Source organism: Scyliorhinus torazame, chromosome 14 (genome assembly GCF_047496885.1).
Source record: "Scyliorhinus torazame isolate Kashiwa2021f chromosome 14, sScyTor2.1, whole genome shotgun sequence".
NCBI classification, from domain to species: Eukaryota; Metazoa; Chordata; class Chondrichthyes; order Carcharhiniformes; family Scyliorhinidae; genus Scyliorhinus; species Scyliorhinus torazame.
Genome location: NC_092720.1, coordinates 166,183,158 through 166,201,249, shown reverse-complemented (window position 1 = coordinate 166,201,249; position 18,092 = coordinate 166,183,158). Strand labels below are relative to the sequence as shown.

At 50.7% G+C, this 18,092-nt stretch overlaps 1 protein-coding gene across 1 annotated transcript in view; it reads right to left on the bottom strand.

Moving 5' to 3' along the window:
* LOC140389074 (uncharacterized) overlaps positions 1-15,847 on the bottom strand; it is an 83,569-nt gene extending 67,722 nt beyond the window's left edge. The window contains 2 exon segments of the mRNA XM_072473235.1: positions 9,791-10,999; positions 15,764-15,847. Of these exon segments, the coding sequence (XP_072329336.1) occupies positions 9,791-10,685 (895 nt within the window). The 5' untranslated portion in view covers positions 10,686-10,999; positions 15,764-15,847.
* Positions 15,848-18,092: the final 2,245 nt, after the last annotated feature.

The following is an 18,092-nucleotide window of genomic DNA, read 5'->3' as shown; positions in this document are numbered from 1 at the left end:
CTGCAGCTGAGAGGTTTAGTCCAACTGAGGCGACAGCATAATGTACCCCCTGTACAACATTTCCTTTGTGGGGGCAAACACTAAACCATTCTCAGGCCCCCCCCCTGGTGGTGATCGGACAGTTGTGAGGGTCGATCGGTTGGGCTGTGGGCAGGGGTCGCTTTACCTGAACCAGCAGTTCGGTAGCTTTTACAGTCATCCCTTCCCTGGGCGTTACACATCCCTCCCCAGTGCGGTCAATTTATCCCGTTCCCTGGGTTCTGCCACCACCTTACAAAAGTGATTAATGCCCCTTGTGGACATGCCTTGGTAGATCCCCATAAACACAAATAAATGCCCTGGTCAGAAGCCCACCCCTTATCCCCGCAAACGGTGATCCTACCCGGTGACCCCGTGATGGTCCGTTAGGTGTTGGTGTCCAGGCGTTCCCAGTCCGAGGACCGATCCCTCATGTCCAGGCTCAGCTTCCTGAGCCACCACCATCTCCCTAAAGGAACGTCCCCCTCACAGGTTAAACACACCCGCCTGCCCTCAGTCACCCTAACCCGGTCAGTCGAAGGACTCTTCTGTCTCGCCTCTGCGGAGTTCTCCCGGTCCCACCATCGCCAAGATCATCAAACTCCACATCGTCGGGTGCCCCACCTGTAAAAACAAAACACATCCTTGCCTCTACAGCCCTACCTATCTTAAAGTGCATGGGTTCTATCCAGCGGCAGCAGCAGCTCCCGCTTTGAAGTTGCCGCAGCCTGTCTGTGATTCTGTGTTTACAGCCCGGCTCCCCAGGGTCCTAGTGCCTGCCGCTATCCGGCGGCAGCAGCAGCTCCCGCTTTGAAGTTGCCGCAGCCTGTCTGTGATTCTGTGTTTACAGCCCGGCTGCACCAGGGTCCTAGTGCCTGGTGCTTCATCATTTTACCATTGCACCAGGCGCTTATGTGTTCCCACGATCCTAAATACTTCACACACAACTACACACTAATTAGAACTAGCAGGGGAAAAGGAAAAGGAATATGATATATACAATGCCACCCGTCTCCGGGTGGCCAAATTAAAACTGGGCCCCGCTAAACTGGGGCAGTTTGCCTGTTTGGTCGAACGGCTCGGGCCAGACCGTCCCCTCCCGGGGGTTCGGGCTGCCCCTTGCCTCTCCTTCCCCAACAGGGTTCGGGGATCCCTCAGCGTTCCCTTCTACTCGGGCCCCCTTACTGCGGGACCGGGTTCTAGGGAGGTGTGATGGGGACCATCTTAGAGGGGGCTTGGAGACCCGATTGCTCCTTCGTCCCCTGACTGGTTCCCAAGCCCAAGGTGATACTTCCACTTCCTCCGCCTCCTTAGCCTCTATACTAAGGCAGGCCACCTGACCCACAGGTAAGGGCTTGGGAATCGTTACTGTCCCTGGGCTGGGTGCTTGCAGCACTGTCGGTCTCTTTGGGACTGCCCCTTCGGGACAGCACCTTGTCACCGGTTGTGTGACCGTGGAGTCAGGGACCTCCCCCACCGTCGTTAATTTTACGGGGGGTTTCTCCACTACCACCCCCAGTCTTCCCCCCACCTTGCTCTTTTTTGTCCTTATGGGGTGGAACAATTTAAATTGACTGATGTGGCGTTCGCATGGGTCCCACCTTAAGGGATTTAAACTTCAAATAGCCCCTGAGGCAGCCTCCAGAATGGGACCCTGCACCTGGACCGGACCAGGGTCTGGGGCTAGAACTACCCCTGCGCTCCCTTTTTCCTGAGGCTGCTCCCTGGGTAGTCATACGGGTTCTTGTGGTGTGGGTGCGGGCAGGCCCTGGCCCGTTGCCATTGCCACCTGTCCTGAGCCTTGCAAAAGGGCTAAAATTTTACTTATCTCGATGGTTCCCGGGGCAGCTGCTCCTACCGCCGGGGTCTGACTCTCTACTGCGGGAGCCCTCTCCTGCTTGCTAGGGTTTCTACATTCCCTCTTGAAATGCCCGGCCTTCCCACACCCGTAGCATACCAGTTTCTCGTCGGAGGTCCGGGTGCCCTCATGCTTCCACTCTCTCTTAGGGGCTGCTGGCGCGATTTCATGCACCCTACCCTTAAGGGGCTTGTCCTCACCCCTCGCCCCATTACGATATGCGAGGGTAAGTTTCCTAAGGACCTCTTCCTCATTAAGGGCCGGGGTCTGCGGGTCGAACCAGTGTTCGGCTTTTGCCCTAACGTTAGGGAGACAGTTGGCAACTAGGGTCTTCAGCCAGTGGGCGGTTCTTTCCCCTAAATTCCGTCTATCCCCGGGAACCCCGCATGCCTCCATATAGACAGTCCACAGTCTGTCTGCGAACATGGTGGGAGATTCCCCTGGTTGCTGCTTGGTTTCCCCCACCCTCATGAAAGGGCTCCCCAGATTCAAGCCCATCGCCTCCAGAACAGCAGTCTGTGCTGCCGCCCATGTGTCAGGTCTTCCCCCATTCCCAGAGGTCACTGTCCTGCATAGCTGTGCATCTAGGGTCATCAGGAGCATCCTTATCTGCTCCCCCTCGTTGCAGTCATTAATGCTGGCTGCCTGCTCCACCTCCATAAAATGAAGCGACGGATCCCCCTTTGGAGTTAGCCTGGGAACGTGGGCCACCATCCCCCTGAGCGCGGATGCCTCATGAGGAATGATAATGTCGCCCTCAACCGGTCCCCTATTCGCCAGCCCCGCCGGGGGACCATACCTTCTTTGTCTAACAGGGCACATCTGCCCTACCTGGGGTCCCTGCTCCTCCTCCCCACTGTCCAGCTCTCCTGCCCCGTTGGGTAGCCCCCCTGTCCCCGGGCTAACTACCCATATAGGAGACGCCGCTATCTGGGGATACACCACTGACCCCCCTTGGACCTGCCCCTGACCGGGCGGTCCAAACCCTACCTGCTGACCCGGCCCCATCACCGGCCTCCCAGGCAGCGGTCTGTCCCCATCCCATGGGGACCCACATACGAAACCAGGCGGACACGCCGCCAGCTGGGGGTACCCTGCCGACCCCCCTTGGACTTGCCCCTGAACGTGCAGTCCGATCCCCCCCTGCCGACCCGGACACAATCCCGGCGCCTCAGGAGGCGGTCTATTCCCCTTGGCCTTTGGGGAATCATCCGCTGCGAGGAGCACCTTGCCCCTAGGGAACCCCCCTGGACCTACCAGGTGTATCTGTCCCCTGAACTTGGACAAGGTCTCCTCCAACTCCGTTATTCGTGCCTGGCACGGCCCATGGGCCCAGTCCCCTACTTCCTCGCGAGCCACTCGGTACGCTGCCTGGATGTCCCGGAACTTCCCCTCCAGCTTCCTACACTGCTCTGTACTCCGAGCATAGAGTTCCTGGAGCCTCCGTTCCTTTTCTTTACCCTCCACTATCTGGCAGTGGAGATAGTCCTTCTCACACCTGTTAGACTCGCTTTCCTGTTTCATTTCTGCCAATTCCCCCCGCAGTCGTTCCGCTGCGCTAGCCTCCTGCTCTAACTCTTCGATCCTTTGCTCTGCGTTGACCACCTGCTGAGACAGGCAAACCAGCCAAACTGCCTTCTCCAAGTGCCTTTTGTGCGCTTTGCTTTCTGTCCATGCAGCCGCTGCCATTACCGGTTGCTCCGCATTGATCAATTCTGAGACCCAAGGTTTGGTGAGGTTGACCTTTTGCCACAAATATGAGGATATTCTCTCCTCCATTTTGCTTCGTTCCCTCACCCGCTCTGCCAAGTCACATACTCCAAACCACCGGGCTCCTGCCTGACTCGCCATTGTAGAGGGTGCCATCTCCGCTACTCCACTACTGGGCCGATATCTGGGGTTTGAATATCTGTGTGTGTCTCTCTCCAGCTGGCACTGAAACTTCAGAGGCCAGGGGATGTCGCACTGGGACACTTCCACTGACGAGAGCACTGATTCAAGCCTGCCGTTTATTCCTAACCGACAGCCTGAGACTTATATCACACAGATCTCCAGACCCCTACCAATACCCAGGTGATTCTCTCTCTTGCCGGTGGTACAACACCCACCCGGTTCCTACTCCACTAGAGTAGCTTTCCCAAGAGAGAGAATAGGACACTGCTGTTTATTTCCTAACCAGCAGTCTGTCCTGAGTGAATCGCTCAAGATGACCCTCGATTCTTGAACCCGGAATTAAGGTGAGGAGTATTTTAACAATGACTTGGTCAGAGATCGCTGGTGAAAGATTGAAGAATTTAAACGACTCCAATTATCATCAAATCAAGGTTTATTGCAAAACCCAGGTCAAAATCATCAACAGAAGAAACACAATAAAATCTTATGCTCTAATACAAACTAAGTCTATTCAAAAGTAATATAGCGGACACAACGAAAATTCTTATGATTACACAGTTTTTAGCAATATCACAAGGCACAAAACAAGTTCCCTTCCCCAAAGCCTCAACCACTATTAAAGTCAGGGAGTTTCGCAAGCTGCTGCAGGATACTTACGGTCACAGGCTGCAGAGGTCAAGTCAGGGGTGCAGAGGTCGAGCCAAGAACGAAGAGACCCCCAATCGAAAACACAGCCCCTTTTATATTGTTTTACCTGGCTTTGTCCTGTGATCGGCCAGCCCCTTTTGCATTGAAAAAGGTAAGATTTAAAGTTCCCGCTGGTCCCGCCCCCTTTGAGCCGGTCAGACCTGTCGAGATGGGAGTACCTCCCCTAGGTCCGCCTCCAGTCTGTTTTTTTGAGATAACGAGGTTGAGCTCCCTTGAAGATTTTCAAAGACTTCCATCTGCTCCGGAGATAGCTGCTATGTTGATGGGGTGTTGATTGGATTCTGCTCTGGTGGAGGCCAGGTCATTTACATTTGCATGGGGCTATGACCATCCCATTGTCCTGCTTGCATGCAAGCCTCCTGTGTATTCCCGTGCCCCTTTGTCTGTGTTTTGATGTTATCTTGTTGTCTGGCTCCTTCTTCCTTGTAGCTCCTAGGGGGGTGTTTGTAAATATTTATGTACTTATGTCCCTACTCAGCTCAGCGGACCAAGCCTGCTGGGAAAACTGGTTTTGTTCTCTTGGCTGAAAAGTCAGTTTACAGTCTCTGAGTTTTTATGCTTGGGCAGTTCCAAAAGGGCCGAATTGCCCGAAAACTTTACACTTAGTGTCCAGAAAAGGTTGGGTGAGGTTACTGGGATAGAGTGATGGTGTGGGCTTGGGTAGGGTGCTCTTTCCAAGAACCGGTGCAGACTCGATGGGCCGAAGGACCTCCTTCTGTACTGTAAATTCTATGAAATCCTATTCCATAAACTACCCCTCTCTCCAGAGCCCTCTATAATCTGCATCCCCTCTCTCTCTTGTGCCCCTCTCTCTCCTCCTGTGTCCCTCTCTCCTGTACATGTGCTGATCCCACCTCTGCTCATCATCGCTACCTTGGATCTTCCTCTTCTGATCTGCTGGCAAACACATCCGAGGCTACACATCCCACATTGATGTTGTCAGTTTGAAAGCCTCCGAGGATGAAGAATGCTATTCCCACACTAGAAATCTGTTAAACTTTACCTGGGGAACTGATACAACAGCTGCAATAAGTGAGGTTTTATTCAGATGGGACAATGACAAGTTTAAATCCCCACCTGATCTGCTGCTCAAAGTCTCCTCCGTTTCACTGGTCAGTTTCCCAAGCTTTAGGAATATCATGTTGCTCCAGAAATAATTATGTCATTTGAATTTTAAACACTGTTCCATGTGGTGTGTAAAACGGTTACTGCCCAAAACGTTTATTTACGTTTGATGATATCAGAAGTCACATTAATAGGGGATTCACAGTGTACAAAGGCATTTATCCAAATGTTAATCTGTTCATAAAAAATAAAAAACTTCCATGCACTGTAATTTAAAAATTACTCCACATACATAGTCCATAAAGAAATTCATCACACATGAACACAAAACTGTTTGTTCTGTCTAGTCTGTTCCAATTTCCTCCCTCCCTACAAATACATTACATTGTAAGAAAGACAAATACATTGGGGCGGGATTCACTGTTACCCGATGCCTATTTCGTAATCGCCGATCGGGTGGAAAATCCCTTCTGCCTCCGAAATCTAGGGCGGCGCCTGTTTGATGCAGGTTTTGTATCCTCCGAAATGGCGTCATCGCATCGTGCGCAGCACTCTGTTGGGACGGCGTTAACGCATCACCTGAAGGCCCTCCCCTGATGTACCGCCCCCGATGGGCCGAGTTCCTGATCGCGCGGTTGAAATGTGGTCTCAGCGGTTGGAACCCGGTGTGGCAGCTGCGGACTGTGCCGTGCTGCTGGCCGGGGGGGCTTCCGCAAGGGCTGAGGGAACTGGTGAGGGGTGGTCAGGGGGCACTATCTTCCAGGTCCGTTCCGCGCACAGCGGGCGCCGTGTCTTACGGCAGGTCGTCGCCATGCGCATGCAGGATCGGTGATGATTTCTTTTGTCCTAAACCGCCACAGTTCCTCCATACTTAGTCTCATAAATGGTGAATCCAGCCCATAATCTTTAAAGTGTTCAGGTCTTCTTATGGGACGTGTGCGAGTTGTTGTTGGCTGCTTATCTGATGTCTGCTGATTCCTGAGGTGACATTGGGCGCAATTCAGGCACGGCATTATGCCCGGTGCGGAGCTGTGCGAATGGGTGAATCCCGGGAGGGTTCCAAATCGGGCTTCGCACCGGACTCCGGCCCAATCACGAGTCACCTGACTTGCTATGCCCGATGCGATCTGGATCACATACTCACTGGACGTCATGTAGATAATGATAATTAAATGAGCCATTCTGCTCACTTATGTATGCCGAAGCAGCATTCACCTGGTGTCCGGAGTCACCAGTTGAGCTGCAAGGCCTCAACCGAGTGTTGATTAGTCCTGGTTTCCACAAGGGTGGACCAGACATGTTAACAACTCGGGGGAGGGCGGGGGTGATCTCGGAGGCTGTTACAGCCTCTGTGTGATCGGCGTCAGAGCAAACACCCTGGAACTCGGCCTGGCACTATCAGGGTTCTGGGGTAACACCCAGGTGCCAGACTGGCAGTGCCCGGGTGCCAAGTTTGCACTGCCAAGGGGCGGGGCCTGATGGGGGCCATGCCTATGAAAGAGGGTGAGGGGGGTATGAAAGGGCTGCAGAAAGGTTAGTGGGAGATAAAGGGGTGTCCTGAAAAAGGATCCTGAAATGGTGGGTGTGGGGGACCTTCAATCTCACTTAGAGATTGGGGCAGCCTTTCGAAATGGGTTTGCTGGCGAGTTCAGCTCCCCAGTGCCAGAAAAATTTCAAAGTATGGCCTTGACCGATCAGAAACTACTCAAGGCCACCAAAAAAGGCAAAGTGCCGTTGAGTAGCGATCTTCATGTCGACATTGTAGTTATCGCAAAACACTGCCAAACATGCCCAAAACCACACCTTGGAATTTTTCCAGTGAATCCCGCCTATTGTCTCTCTGGGGGATGTTGTTGCCCTGGTGAGTGCTGTTGCTGTTGCAGTAATTTATGCTGCTGATCCGTTGCATATATTGGGGACCGGTTGGCCTCCGGGACTGATGGTTCAGTTTTTTGCTCAGTTGGTGAAATCAGATCTACCTCATCAGCTGTCTGCTGGAATTGAGCAGCTTCTCCAGTTGGACATAGATGTCTGTGGTTGTAATGACAGATCCAGTCATTCACTTTCATCGTGTACGATCGAGGTGCCAACTTCTCTACACAGGTCCCAGGTTTTCCAGTGAGCTGACTTTTGCTGAGTGAATTGAATGTTTTCACACTGACCGGCTCTCCAATTCTCAGCTCTGGTAATGATGTGGCAACTTTATCACAATGAAACTTGGTTTTCTGTCCATAAGACATAGGATCAGAATTAGGCCATTTGGCCCATCCAGCCTGCTCCGCCATTCGATCATGGCTGATATGTTTCTCATCCCCATCATCCTTGATTCCCCCTAATAATCAAGAGCCTAGCTATCTTTGTCTTAAAGACACTCAGTGATTTGGCCTCCATGGCCTTCTGCGGCAAAGAGTTCCACAGATTCAACACCCTCTGACTGAAGAAATTCCTCCTCATCTCAGTTTTAAAGGATCGCCCCTTTAGTTTGAGACTGTGCCCTCGGGTTCTAGTTTTTCCTACCAGTGGAAACATCCTCTCCGTGTCCACTCTATCCAGGCCTCTCGGTATCCTGTAGGTTTCAATAAGATCCTCCCTCATCCTTCCAAACTCCGAGTACAGACCCAGCGTCCTCAACCGCTCCTCATATGACAAGCTCTTCATTCCAGGGATCATTCTTGTGAACCTCTTCTGGACCCTTTCCATGGCCAGCACATTGTTCCTTAGATACCGGGCACAAAACTTTAATGATTTGGGTGGGTTTATTATTGTTGTAAAATGTAAAAAGTTGAAAATTTGGAATAAAAATACTTTAAAATATCTCTCATCACAATGTCAAGAATAAATACCATGTTGATGGGCGCACAATGGCGCAGTGGTTATTGGTTCTGTCCCGGCCTCGGGTCACTGTCTGTGCGGAGTTTGCACATTCTCCCCATGTCTGCCTGGGTTTCACCCCCACAACCCAAAGATGTGCAGGGTAGGTGGATTTGCCACGCTAAACTGCCACAAATTGGAGGGAAAAAATTGAATCGGGCGCTTTAAATTTAAGAAAATGGAACACCATGTTGACTGAAGTGTGCTTTCAGGCATTCTAGTCTCTCTGGTAGTCATTGATGGCAGCTAGTCTAACTCCCAGTAATCTGAATAATAGTCAACTGCAGTTAAATAATCGATTCAGTGAGAGTGAAGAGGTCTTCATGCATAGAACCATAGAAAAGATACAGCACGGAAGAGGGCCATTTGGCCAATCTTGTCTGTGTCGACCCACAAGCACCCAGGTGCCCTTTCTCATTCCATCTTCCTGCACACGGCCCATACAACATTTAAGGTGCAGATCCAGGTACTTTAAAAAAACGTTCAGTGTCTCTGCCTCCACCACCAGCGCAGGCAGTGAATTCCAGACACCCACCACCCTCTGCATAAACATGTTTTTCCTCATGTCCCCTCTAATCCTTCTGCCACTTAAATTCAATCTGTGACCCCTAGTTTTTGAACTCGTTGCCAAGGGAAACATGTTCCTTTCTGGCGTGTCAGGAGTCATAAACAGCTCTTTATCTTGCTGAGCTTGATGCTTATTACAAATTCTGCACTGGCTGATCTGGTCCTTAATCTTATTGCTCATGTTTGGCCAGAGAATGTATTGATGTCTGTGGAGTTCTGATGACTCCAGTAATGATTTCTCAGACACCTCACTGGCAACAAGACTCAATTCCATGATGGATTGTGTGGATGTGCTTCAGCCTCTCCTTTCTCATCTCTTTAGAGATAAGATATTACTTCCTTTGTACAAGATGCCATCATTCAGTTAATGCTCTGGATACAAACACAACTGGTTGTTCTTGCTGCTTGAGGGTTGCTCCAAGTCCTGTTTCACTGGCATCTCGCTGCAGGGTGACTTCATCATTGACATCAGTACCTCAGCACTGGCATTGTCGTCACTAGTAGTTTGATGTGAGTGAAAGCTGCTTCTTGTTTTGTGCCCCAACACGACTGGACATCCTTTGCAGTGAGCTTGTGAAGAGATTCACTCTGATTAGAAATTGGCAAGAACTTGGTTAGGTAGTCCCCATGTGGATTCACTGATGTTCCAGGAGGTCCAACAACTGTGTGAAGGCTTAATTACAGAAATCACACTGGGCGAAATGGGCGAGCACTACACCTGAAGAGTATTTCCCCTGCGTGATACCTGGTGTCTGAGGAGAGTTGAAGACATTATAGAAGCATTATCACAAACCTCACACTTAATTGGTTAATCTGCTGTGTGGATCCTTTGATGGCGAAGGAGGTTGGATGACATCGAGAAGGATTTGTCACACACCTCGCACCTGAATGGTTTCTCCCCTGTGTGAGTGCGTTGGTGTTTGCGGAAGGTCGATGAAGCTGAGAATGTTTCCTTGCACACCTCACACGTGAATGGCTTCTCTCCTGTGTGAATCCTCTGATGCTGCTGTAGATGTGCTGACTGCGAGAATGATTTGTAGCACGTCTCACACTTGAATGGCTTCTCTCCTGTGTGAATGCGTTCATGTTTATGGAGGTCTGAATGTGACGAGAATGATTTGGCACACACCTCGCACGCGAATGGTTTCTCCCCTGTGTGAATGCGTTGGTGTCTGAGGAGAGTTGATGACCGCGAGAATGATTTCTCACACACCTCGCATGTGAATGGTTTCTCCCCAGTGTGACTGTGTTGGTGTCTACGGAGACTTGATGATGATGAGAATGATTTCTCACACACCTCACACGTGAATGGTTTCTCCCCAGTGTGACTACGTCGGTGTACTTCAATGGCCGATAATTGCGAGAAAGATTTATTGCACACATTACACTTGAATGGCTTTTCTCCAGTGTGAATTCGTCGGTGATTCACCAAGCCTGACAACTGTGTAAAGCCCTTGTTACACACCTCACATTCAAATGGCTTCTCCCCAGTGTGGCTGCGTCGGTGATTATCGAATGTCGATGGATGTGTGAAAGCTCGATCACACACCTCACACTGGAATGGTTTATTTTCCATGCAGCTGTCGTTGTATTGTCGGTGGAATGACAGGTGCACTTTCTGTGCTGGGAGATCGTATGAGCCTGTGGAGCCCTGCTCCCACACCTCACACTGCTTCTTGCCTGCAGTAATGAGTTTGTCGTTCATGAGGCTCGATGAACGATTGAAGCTCTCATCACACTTGGAGCCCACTCACACTTCTTCTCAGCCTCACCCTAACCAATCACCCACAGCCGAACCTTTGGAAAGGTTTGTTCACACCATTGACTGGTTTCAGATCTGATGATGTGTCAAAGGTCCCCTGACTTGATCTATTTCCAGATGATGGTTTCACTGTCTAACCTCCTCTGTGTTGAGCACTGCTGTGATGTCTTTCTACAGTTGTTCCTCAGGTGATCGTCAGGATTTATCGGTGGTGTCTATCCTCTCTGTATTCTCTGGTTTAATACAGAGCAATCCTTCTGTAAAACAGGAAAGGAAAAACATGATTTCCTCCAACTCCCTCTCCACCTTTGCTGAAAGGATTGCTTCCTTGGGATGTGGGCGTCGCCACAATAACCACATTTATTGCCCATCCCTAATTGCATTTGAGGTGATGGTGAACTGCCTTCTGAAACTACTACAGTTCATGTCATGTAGGTACATCCACAGTGCTGTCTGGGAGCAAATGTTATGATTTTGACCCAGCACAGTGAGGAAACAGTGATATAGGTGTTCAGGGTGGCGTGTGACTTGGAGAACTTCCAGGTGATGGTGTTGCCAATGCATCTGCTGTCCCTGTCCTTTTATGATGTGGAGATGCCGGCGTTGGACTGGGGTGAGCACAGTAAGAAGTCTTACAACACCAGGTTAAAGTCCAAAAGGTTTGTTTCAAACACTCGCTTTCGGAGCACTGCTTCTTCCTCAGGTTCCACACCTGAGGAAGGAGCAGTGCTCCGAAAGCTAGTGTTTGAAACAAATCTGTTGGACGTTAACCTGGTGTTGTAAGACTTCTTCCTGTCCTTTTAGATGGCAGAGGTTGTGGGTTTTAGGTGGTGAGGGAACCAACAAGAGGGAAAAAGCTATGTGACCTTGTCTTCACCAATCTACGTGTCACAAATGCACTGTCCATGTCAGTATTGGTAATAACCACATCAGAGTCCTTGTGGAGACAAAGTCCTGTTTTCACATTGAGGATACCCTCCATGCTGTTATGTGGCGCTACCACCGTGATAAATGAGATGGATTTCAAACAGATCCAGCAACCCAATCATTGCTGGAATGTGGTCGAGGCCCATAGCCTTTGCTATCAAGTGCCTTCAGCCGTTTCTTCATATCACAGGGAGTGAGTTAAATTGGCTGGAGACTGACATCTGTGACACTGGGAACCTCAGGAGGAGCCTGAGATGGATTAACCACTCAGCACTTCTGGCTGAGTATCATTGTAAATGCTTCAGCTTTGTCTTTTGCATGGAGTGCTGGGCTCCTACATCATTGAGGATGGGGATATTTTTTGGAGCCTCTTCTAACCCTCCAGCTAGTTCTTGAATTGCCAACCACCATTCACAGTGCACATGGCAAGACGTGGGATTGCTGTAAATCCCCAACTACCAACATCCTGATGGTAACCATCCTGTTGGAAAATGCCATATAAATACTATGACTACAACGGAGGTCATGCCTAACAAATTTGATTGACTTTTCTGAGCATGTGACCAGGTGTGTAGATGAGGATGGTGCAGTTGATGTAATTTACATGGATTTCCAGCCTTTGACAAGGTCCCACATGAGAGACTTATAAAGAAGGCATATGCACATGGGATACAGGATAACATGATAAGGTGGATTAAAAATTAGCTTTGCTGTAGGAGACAGTGGGTGATGACAGACAGCTGCTTTAGTGACTGGAAGCCAGTGTCCAGTGGCATACCACAGGGATCTGTGCTGGATCCCCTATTGTTTGTTATTTATTTCAACAACGCAGATTACTATGTGGGGAGTAGGATCAGTAGGCTTGTGGATTAGGAGGGGTTATTGGGTTACGGGGATTGGGTGGGAGAGAGGGCTTAAGTGGGTCAGTGCAGACTTCATGGGCCGAATGGCCTCCTTCTGCACTGTATGTTCTATTACACAAAGATTGGTTAACAGTGAGGTTGAGTGTCCTGGGTTACAGGACGATATAGATGGGATGGTCAAATGGGTCTGATGAATTTTAACCTGAAAAGTTAGAGGTGATACACTTTGGAATGGGTAATGTGACAAGGAAGTATTCAATGAATGGCATGACACTGGGAAGTTCCGAGGAACAAAGGTACCTTGAAGTGTTTGTCAATAGATTTCTGAAGGCAGAAGGGCAGGTTAATAGGATGGTGAAAAAGGCATATGGGACACTTGCCATTATCAACCGAGGCATCAGATTACAAAAGCAGGGAGGTCATGTTGGAGTTGTATAGAACTTTGGTGAGGTTACAGCTGGAGTACTGTGTGCAATTCTGGTTGCCACATTAAAGGAAGGATGTGAGTTCAGTGGAGGGGCTGCAGAGGCGAGTCGCCAGGAAGTTGCTTGGGATTGAACATTTAAGTGATGAAGAGAGGTTGGATAGGCTTGGATTGTTTTCACTGGCGCAGAGTAGACTGATGGGCGACCTGATCGAGGTGTACAAGGTTATGAGGGGTATGGACAGGGTGAATAGGGAGCAGCTGTTCCCCTTAGTTTAAACATCAGTTACGAGGGATCACTAGTTCAAGGTGAGGGGCAGGAGGTTTAAGGGGGATTTGAGGAAAAACATTTGTACCCAGAGGGTGATAACGGTCTGGAATGCACTGCCTGGAGGGTGCTGGAGGTGGGCTGCCTCACATCCTTTAAAGAGTACCTGGATAAGCACTTGGCACATCACAACATTCAAGGCCCTGGGCCAAGAGCTGGTAAATGGGATTAGGTAGGCAGGTCAGGTGTTTAACATACGTTGGTGCAGACTCAATAGGCTGAAGGGTCTCTTCTGCACTGTATTATTTGTAACAGCCGGCCAGAGGCTGGGAATTCTGTGGAGAGTAACTCACCTCCTGACTCCCCAAAGCATATCCACCATCCACAAGGCCCCTGCCTGGATGAGAGCAGCTCAAGCAGCTCGGCACTATACAGGACAACGCTGCCTGCTTGATTATCACTCCCTTGTGATAGGTTGTGAGCAGCCAGATGTTTCCTTGCCCATATTTGATTTGTTGCCATGAAATTTAATTGGGGATTCTCAGGATAAGTCCCTCGGGGAAGGAGATGCGGAAGGTGATAGAGATCAACAAGGATCTGTGAGGCAAAATGGAAGACCTTGAAAACAGATCCAGGCGACAAAATTTGAGGATTGTGGAGCTGCCCGAGGGAGTGGAAGGACCGAGGCCGACTGAGTATTTTGCCATGATGTTGGCAAAACTATTGGGGGAGGATCCCTCCCGATATGAGCTGGATCGGGCACATCGGTCGTGGAGGCCTGTTCCAAAGGCGAGTGAGCCGCCAAGAGTAGTGACTGTGCTTCCGTAGGTACAGTGTAAAGGAGAAGGTCCTGTGCTGGGCTAAGCAGAAGCGGGTGGTGCAGTGGACTGGAGCTGGTACACGCGTATACCAGGACTTTACGGTGCAGCTGGCGAGGAGGCGGGCTGCCTTCAACCGGGTGAAAAGGGCACTGTACGTTAGCAGGGTGCAGTGCGACATTGTATATCCAGCGAAGCTGAGGGTGACCTACAAGTTCAAGGACTTTTATTTTGGGACGGCGGAAGCAGCGGAGGAGTTTGCGAAGGCAGAAGAACTGTAGCAGAATTGAGAAATGGTCATGTACCGATGTAGCCTCATGATTGTATTTTTTCTTTTTTGTTTTGTGGTATATATTTGGACAAGGGAAGAAATGGGACTTTCAGTCGGAATGAGGATTCTTTGGGGTGAGGGGTTTATGTGCTAAAGGGGACTTCTGGGTTTTTCTGGGGCCGGGCAAGGGGGAAAGAGACCCGGACGGGGGTCTCCACGCTGGCCGGTTTAAGCCGGCCAGTGAACGGGGGTGAGGTGGGGGGAGGGGCTGCGGCCATCGGAGCCTGGCAGAACAGGGTCCGAGGGGTCTAGCCGGTGTGGAAAGTTGGGGGGAAGGAACCGAGGTTGGGGGGAGGAGTTTTACAAGAGGAAGTGGAGGGGAGGAGTTTGGGAGGGGGGTTTACGACTCTTGGGTGTCATTTACGGTACTCTTTTGGAGATTGGATGGCATTGAGTGTCCCCGGGGCGGGGTGGGGGGGTCGACTCAATAGGTTAATGGTGGCCATGGGCGATTCCGGGCTCTTTTCCCTTTTTCGCCTTTGTTTTTTTTCCACCGTGGGAGGGTTTGTTTTATTGGATGCATATATTGACAGTTGGGTGGAGTGGTGGGAGGATGGGATCGTTGTTGATGTTAAGGGTATTGACTTTGTATTTGTTACCATTTGCTGCCTGTTGGTGGGATGTAAATTTTGAAGGAAAATGTGAAAATGGAGAATAAAAACATTTTAAAAAAAAAGATAAATCCCTCTGACGTAAACCACTGCGCTCACAAAATCCAGTGGGTCTGTCCTGCTGGCGGGAGAGGACTTATGCAATAAGAGTGTCTGGGACACAGTCATACTCAAGGAATCAAACCTTACAGACAATGGTTGTTGCCTGGCTGTAGGACAGCTCTCCCATTTTTGGCACAAGTTCCCAGACGTTAATTTGCAGGGTCGACAGGGCTGGATTTGCCATTGTTGTTTTGAGTGCCGAGGTTGATGGCAAATGTTACGGCTGGTTTAATTGCTTTGTGGCTATCTTGTGGTTGGATACAAACAAGTACTTGCAAGGCCAATTTGGAGGGCATTTAAGAGTCAACTTTTTGCTGAGGATCTGGAGCACATGGAGGCCAAACCAGGTAAGGTCACACACAGATTTACTTCCCTGAAGGACATAAATGAACCAGATATGTTTCTTCGACAAATGACAATAGTACTAGAAGCTAAGGGAAATATTTATCAAGTGTAGCTGATTGAAGGGTTCTGGGTTATCCTGGGAAATTAGACACACTGCATTCACTCAGACTCCACATCCCAAATTCAGCTCTCAGACACAGCACTGGGCTAAATTATCAAATCCAAGCCCAGGTTTTTGGGAAAGGCCGAGGCCTTTAAATAATCTTTAAAGAAGACATCAAAAGACATTTCAATAAATGAGCCTCTGCCCCTCCCAGATAATGACACCTCACCTTCTCATATTCAGCAATGACCCATCAACAAAACTCAGCCTGTAAATCAGAAGGGAAATGCTTCAATAAACACCCTCAATATCCAACACACAGCCAATCAAACAGCTCAGTCCGCTGATTGACATCTCCAACAGCCAATCGGACCGAGAGAAACCATTAGCCGCGCCTGTATCACTCATCCGGTCACATTGGGGCGGGACATTACTCACTCCGTTCTCCGCCCAGCTCTTTCCAGACAGACTCACCCGGTCGGAGCCGCCTGTGCCCACGGAGCATACACAGTGAGGCGCAGCAGTTTGGAATCAGGGTCAGAGGCAGGCTCCTGTGCCTACTGGGAGTTGTAGTTCTGCCGCGCGCAGCGGCGGTTGGCACCCAGCGTTCGGAAATTCGAATGTGAGGAAGCGCGAGCCCGAGCGGCGAATCGAATTGAAAAGCAGAGACTGACCCTTGGTAGGAACCAGAGCGATGGCGGTGGGAAGATTCACCATTGCAGCAGATTCTCGGCATACAACTGAAGAGGAAAAAGTGGCACAAGTCAGAGCCGTCCCACTGACTGGACAACACAGAAGAGTTGCAGGAGGAGGATAGTGTGGTCGGGCATGTCAAAGGCTGCAGAGAGGTTGCTTCTCTCTCTACAGATGTTTCCTGACCTGAGCATTTCCAGCATTCACAATATTTTGCCCCATTGGATTCCAAGGACTGGACGTGTGCACTTTCGGGGAGTGGAGACTATGGGCTGATTTGATGGAGCTTTGAAAGTAACAACAGTTTGTCTTCATGTGGCCAATTTATTTCAATTGGAGAGGTTAGGGAGGACCAAAGGTCATGGGCGTCATTCTCCACCGGCGGGAGTCTCCGTTTTGCCGGCACCCGGGGGTTTCCCGACGGCGTGGGGCTGCCCCACAATGGGGAACCCCATTGACCGGCCGGTGTTACGGAGACTACCGCCGGCCGGTCGGGGCAGAAATGTGGCGGGGCGGGTAGGAGAATTTCGCCCCATATTTGCAGTTTGTTCAAGGGCAGAACCACCGATTCATCAATCATTAGAAGTAACAAGTCTGTTCAACAAGGGCATTTTATAAAAAATCAAACCAGAACACTGGGGTCCATTTTTCGAGGAATAGAATTGTAGTACCCTGAATAACGACATGAGAGTGCAGAATGGTAAAAGAAGGCTTTAATAAGCAGAGAACTAGCGTGTTGCCGAGATGGGTGCTTACTGTGTGCTGCCTACAGGGCGTCACCTTGTATACGACTCCCTGGTGGGCAGAGCTGGAGGCGGAGTCCCCCAGGGTCCCCAGCCTGGTCTTAAAAGGGCATCACCTGCATGATAAGGGTACAGTAACCATTCATCACACTCACCCAATTTTAAAAAAAACGCAAAGTCCTTCGGGAGTGAAGTGGAATCACATGTCTATTCTTTTCGGCGGCCTGATCGTCTTCGTCGACCTCCTCAGCTGGGGCGGTGGTGCGGCGGACACGGACGTCTTCGGTGAGGGTACATCCGGGAGCACAGTGGTCGGAGCTTTGGTCCGGGTCATGGTAGGGGGTCGGGTGTAGGGGGAATGGCTGGAGGTCGCAGTCGGTGTCTACCGATGGAGTGGGGGACCCGGGGGGGGGGGGGGGGGGCATCAGTGGGGAAACCAGCGGGTGCCAGGTCCCGCAGGGAAACCGTGTTTTGCCTGCTGTCGGGGTGCTCGACGTAGGCATATCGGGGATTCGCATGGAGTAGTCTGACCCTCTTGACGAGGAGGTCCGTTTTGTGGCTCCTCACGTGTCTCCGGAGAAGAGCAGGTCCCGGAGTCGTCAGCCAAGGTGGAAGCGAGACCCTGGCATGGACTTCCTGGGAAAGACAAACAGGCGGTTGTGAGAGGTCTCATTCGTGGCCGTGCAGAGGAGCGACCTAATGGGGTGGAGGGCATCGGGTAGGACCTCCTGCCAGCGGGTGATTGGGAGACTTCTCGACTATAGGGCCAGAAGGACAGCCTTCCAAACTGTTGCATTCTCCCTCTCCACCTGCCCGTTTCCCCACTGGTTATAACTGGTCGTTCTGCTCGAGGCGATGCCCTTGTTGAGCATATACTGACGCAGCTCATCGCTCATGAACGATGTACCCCGGTCGCTGTGGATATAAGCGGGGAAACCGAACAGGGTGAAGAGGCTGTGCAGTGCCTTTATCACGGTGGCCGAGGTCATGTTGGAACAGGGGACGGCGAATGGGAAGCGGGAGAACTCGTCGCTGACGGTTAGGAAGTAGATATTGCGGTTGGTGGATGGGAGGGGACCTTTGAAGTCCACGCTTAGTCGCTCAAAGGGCCCCACGGCCTTT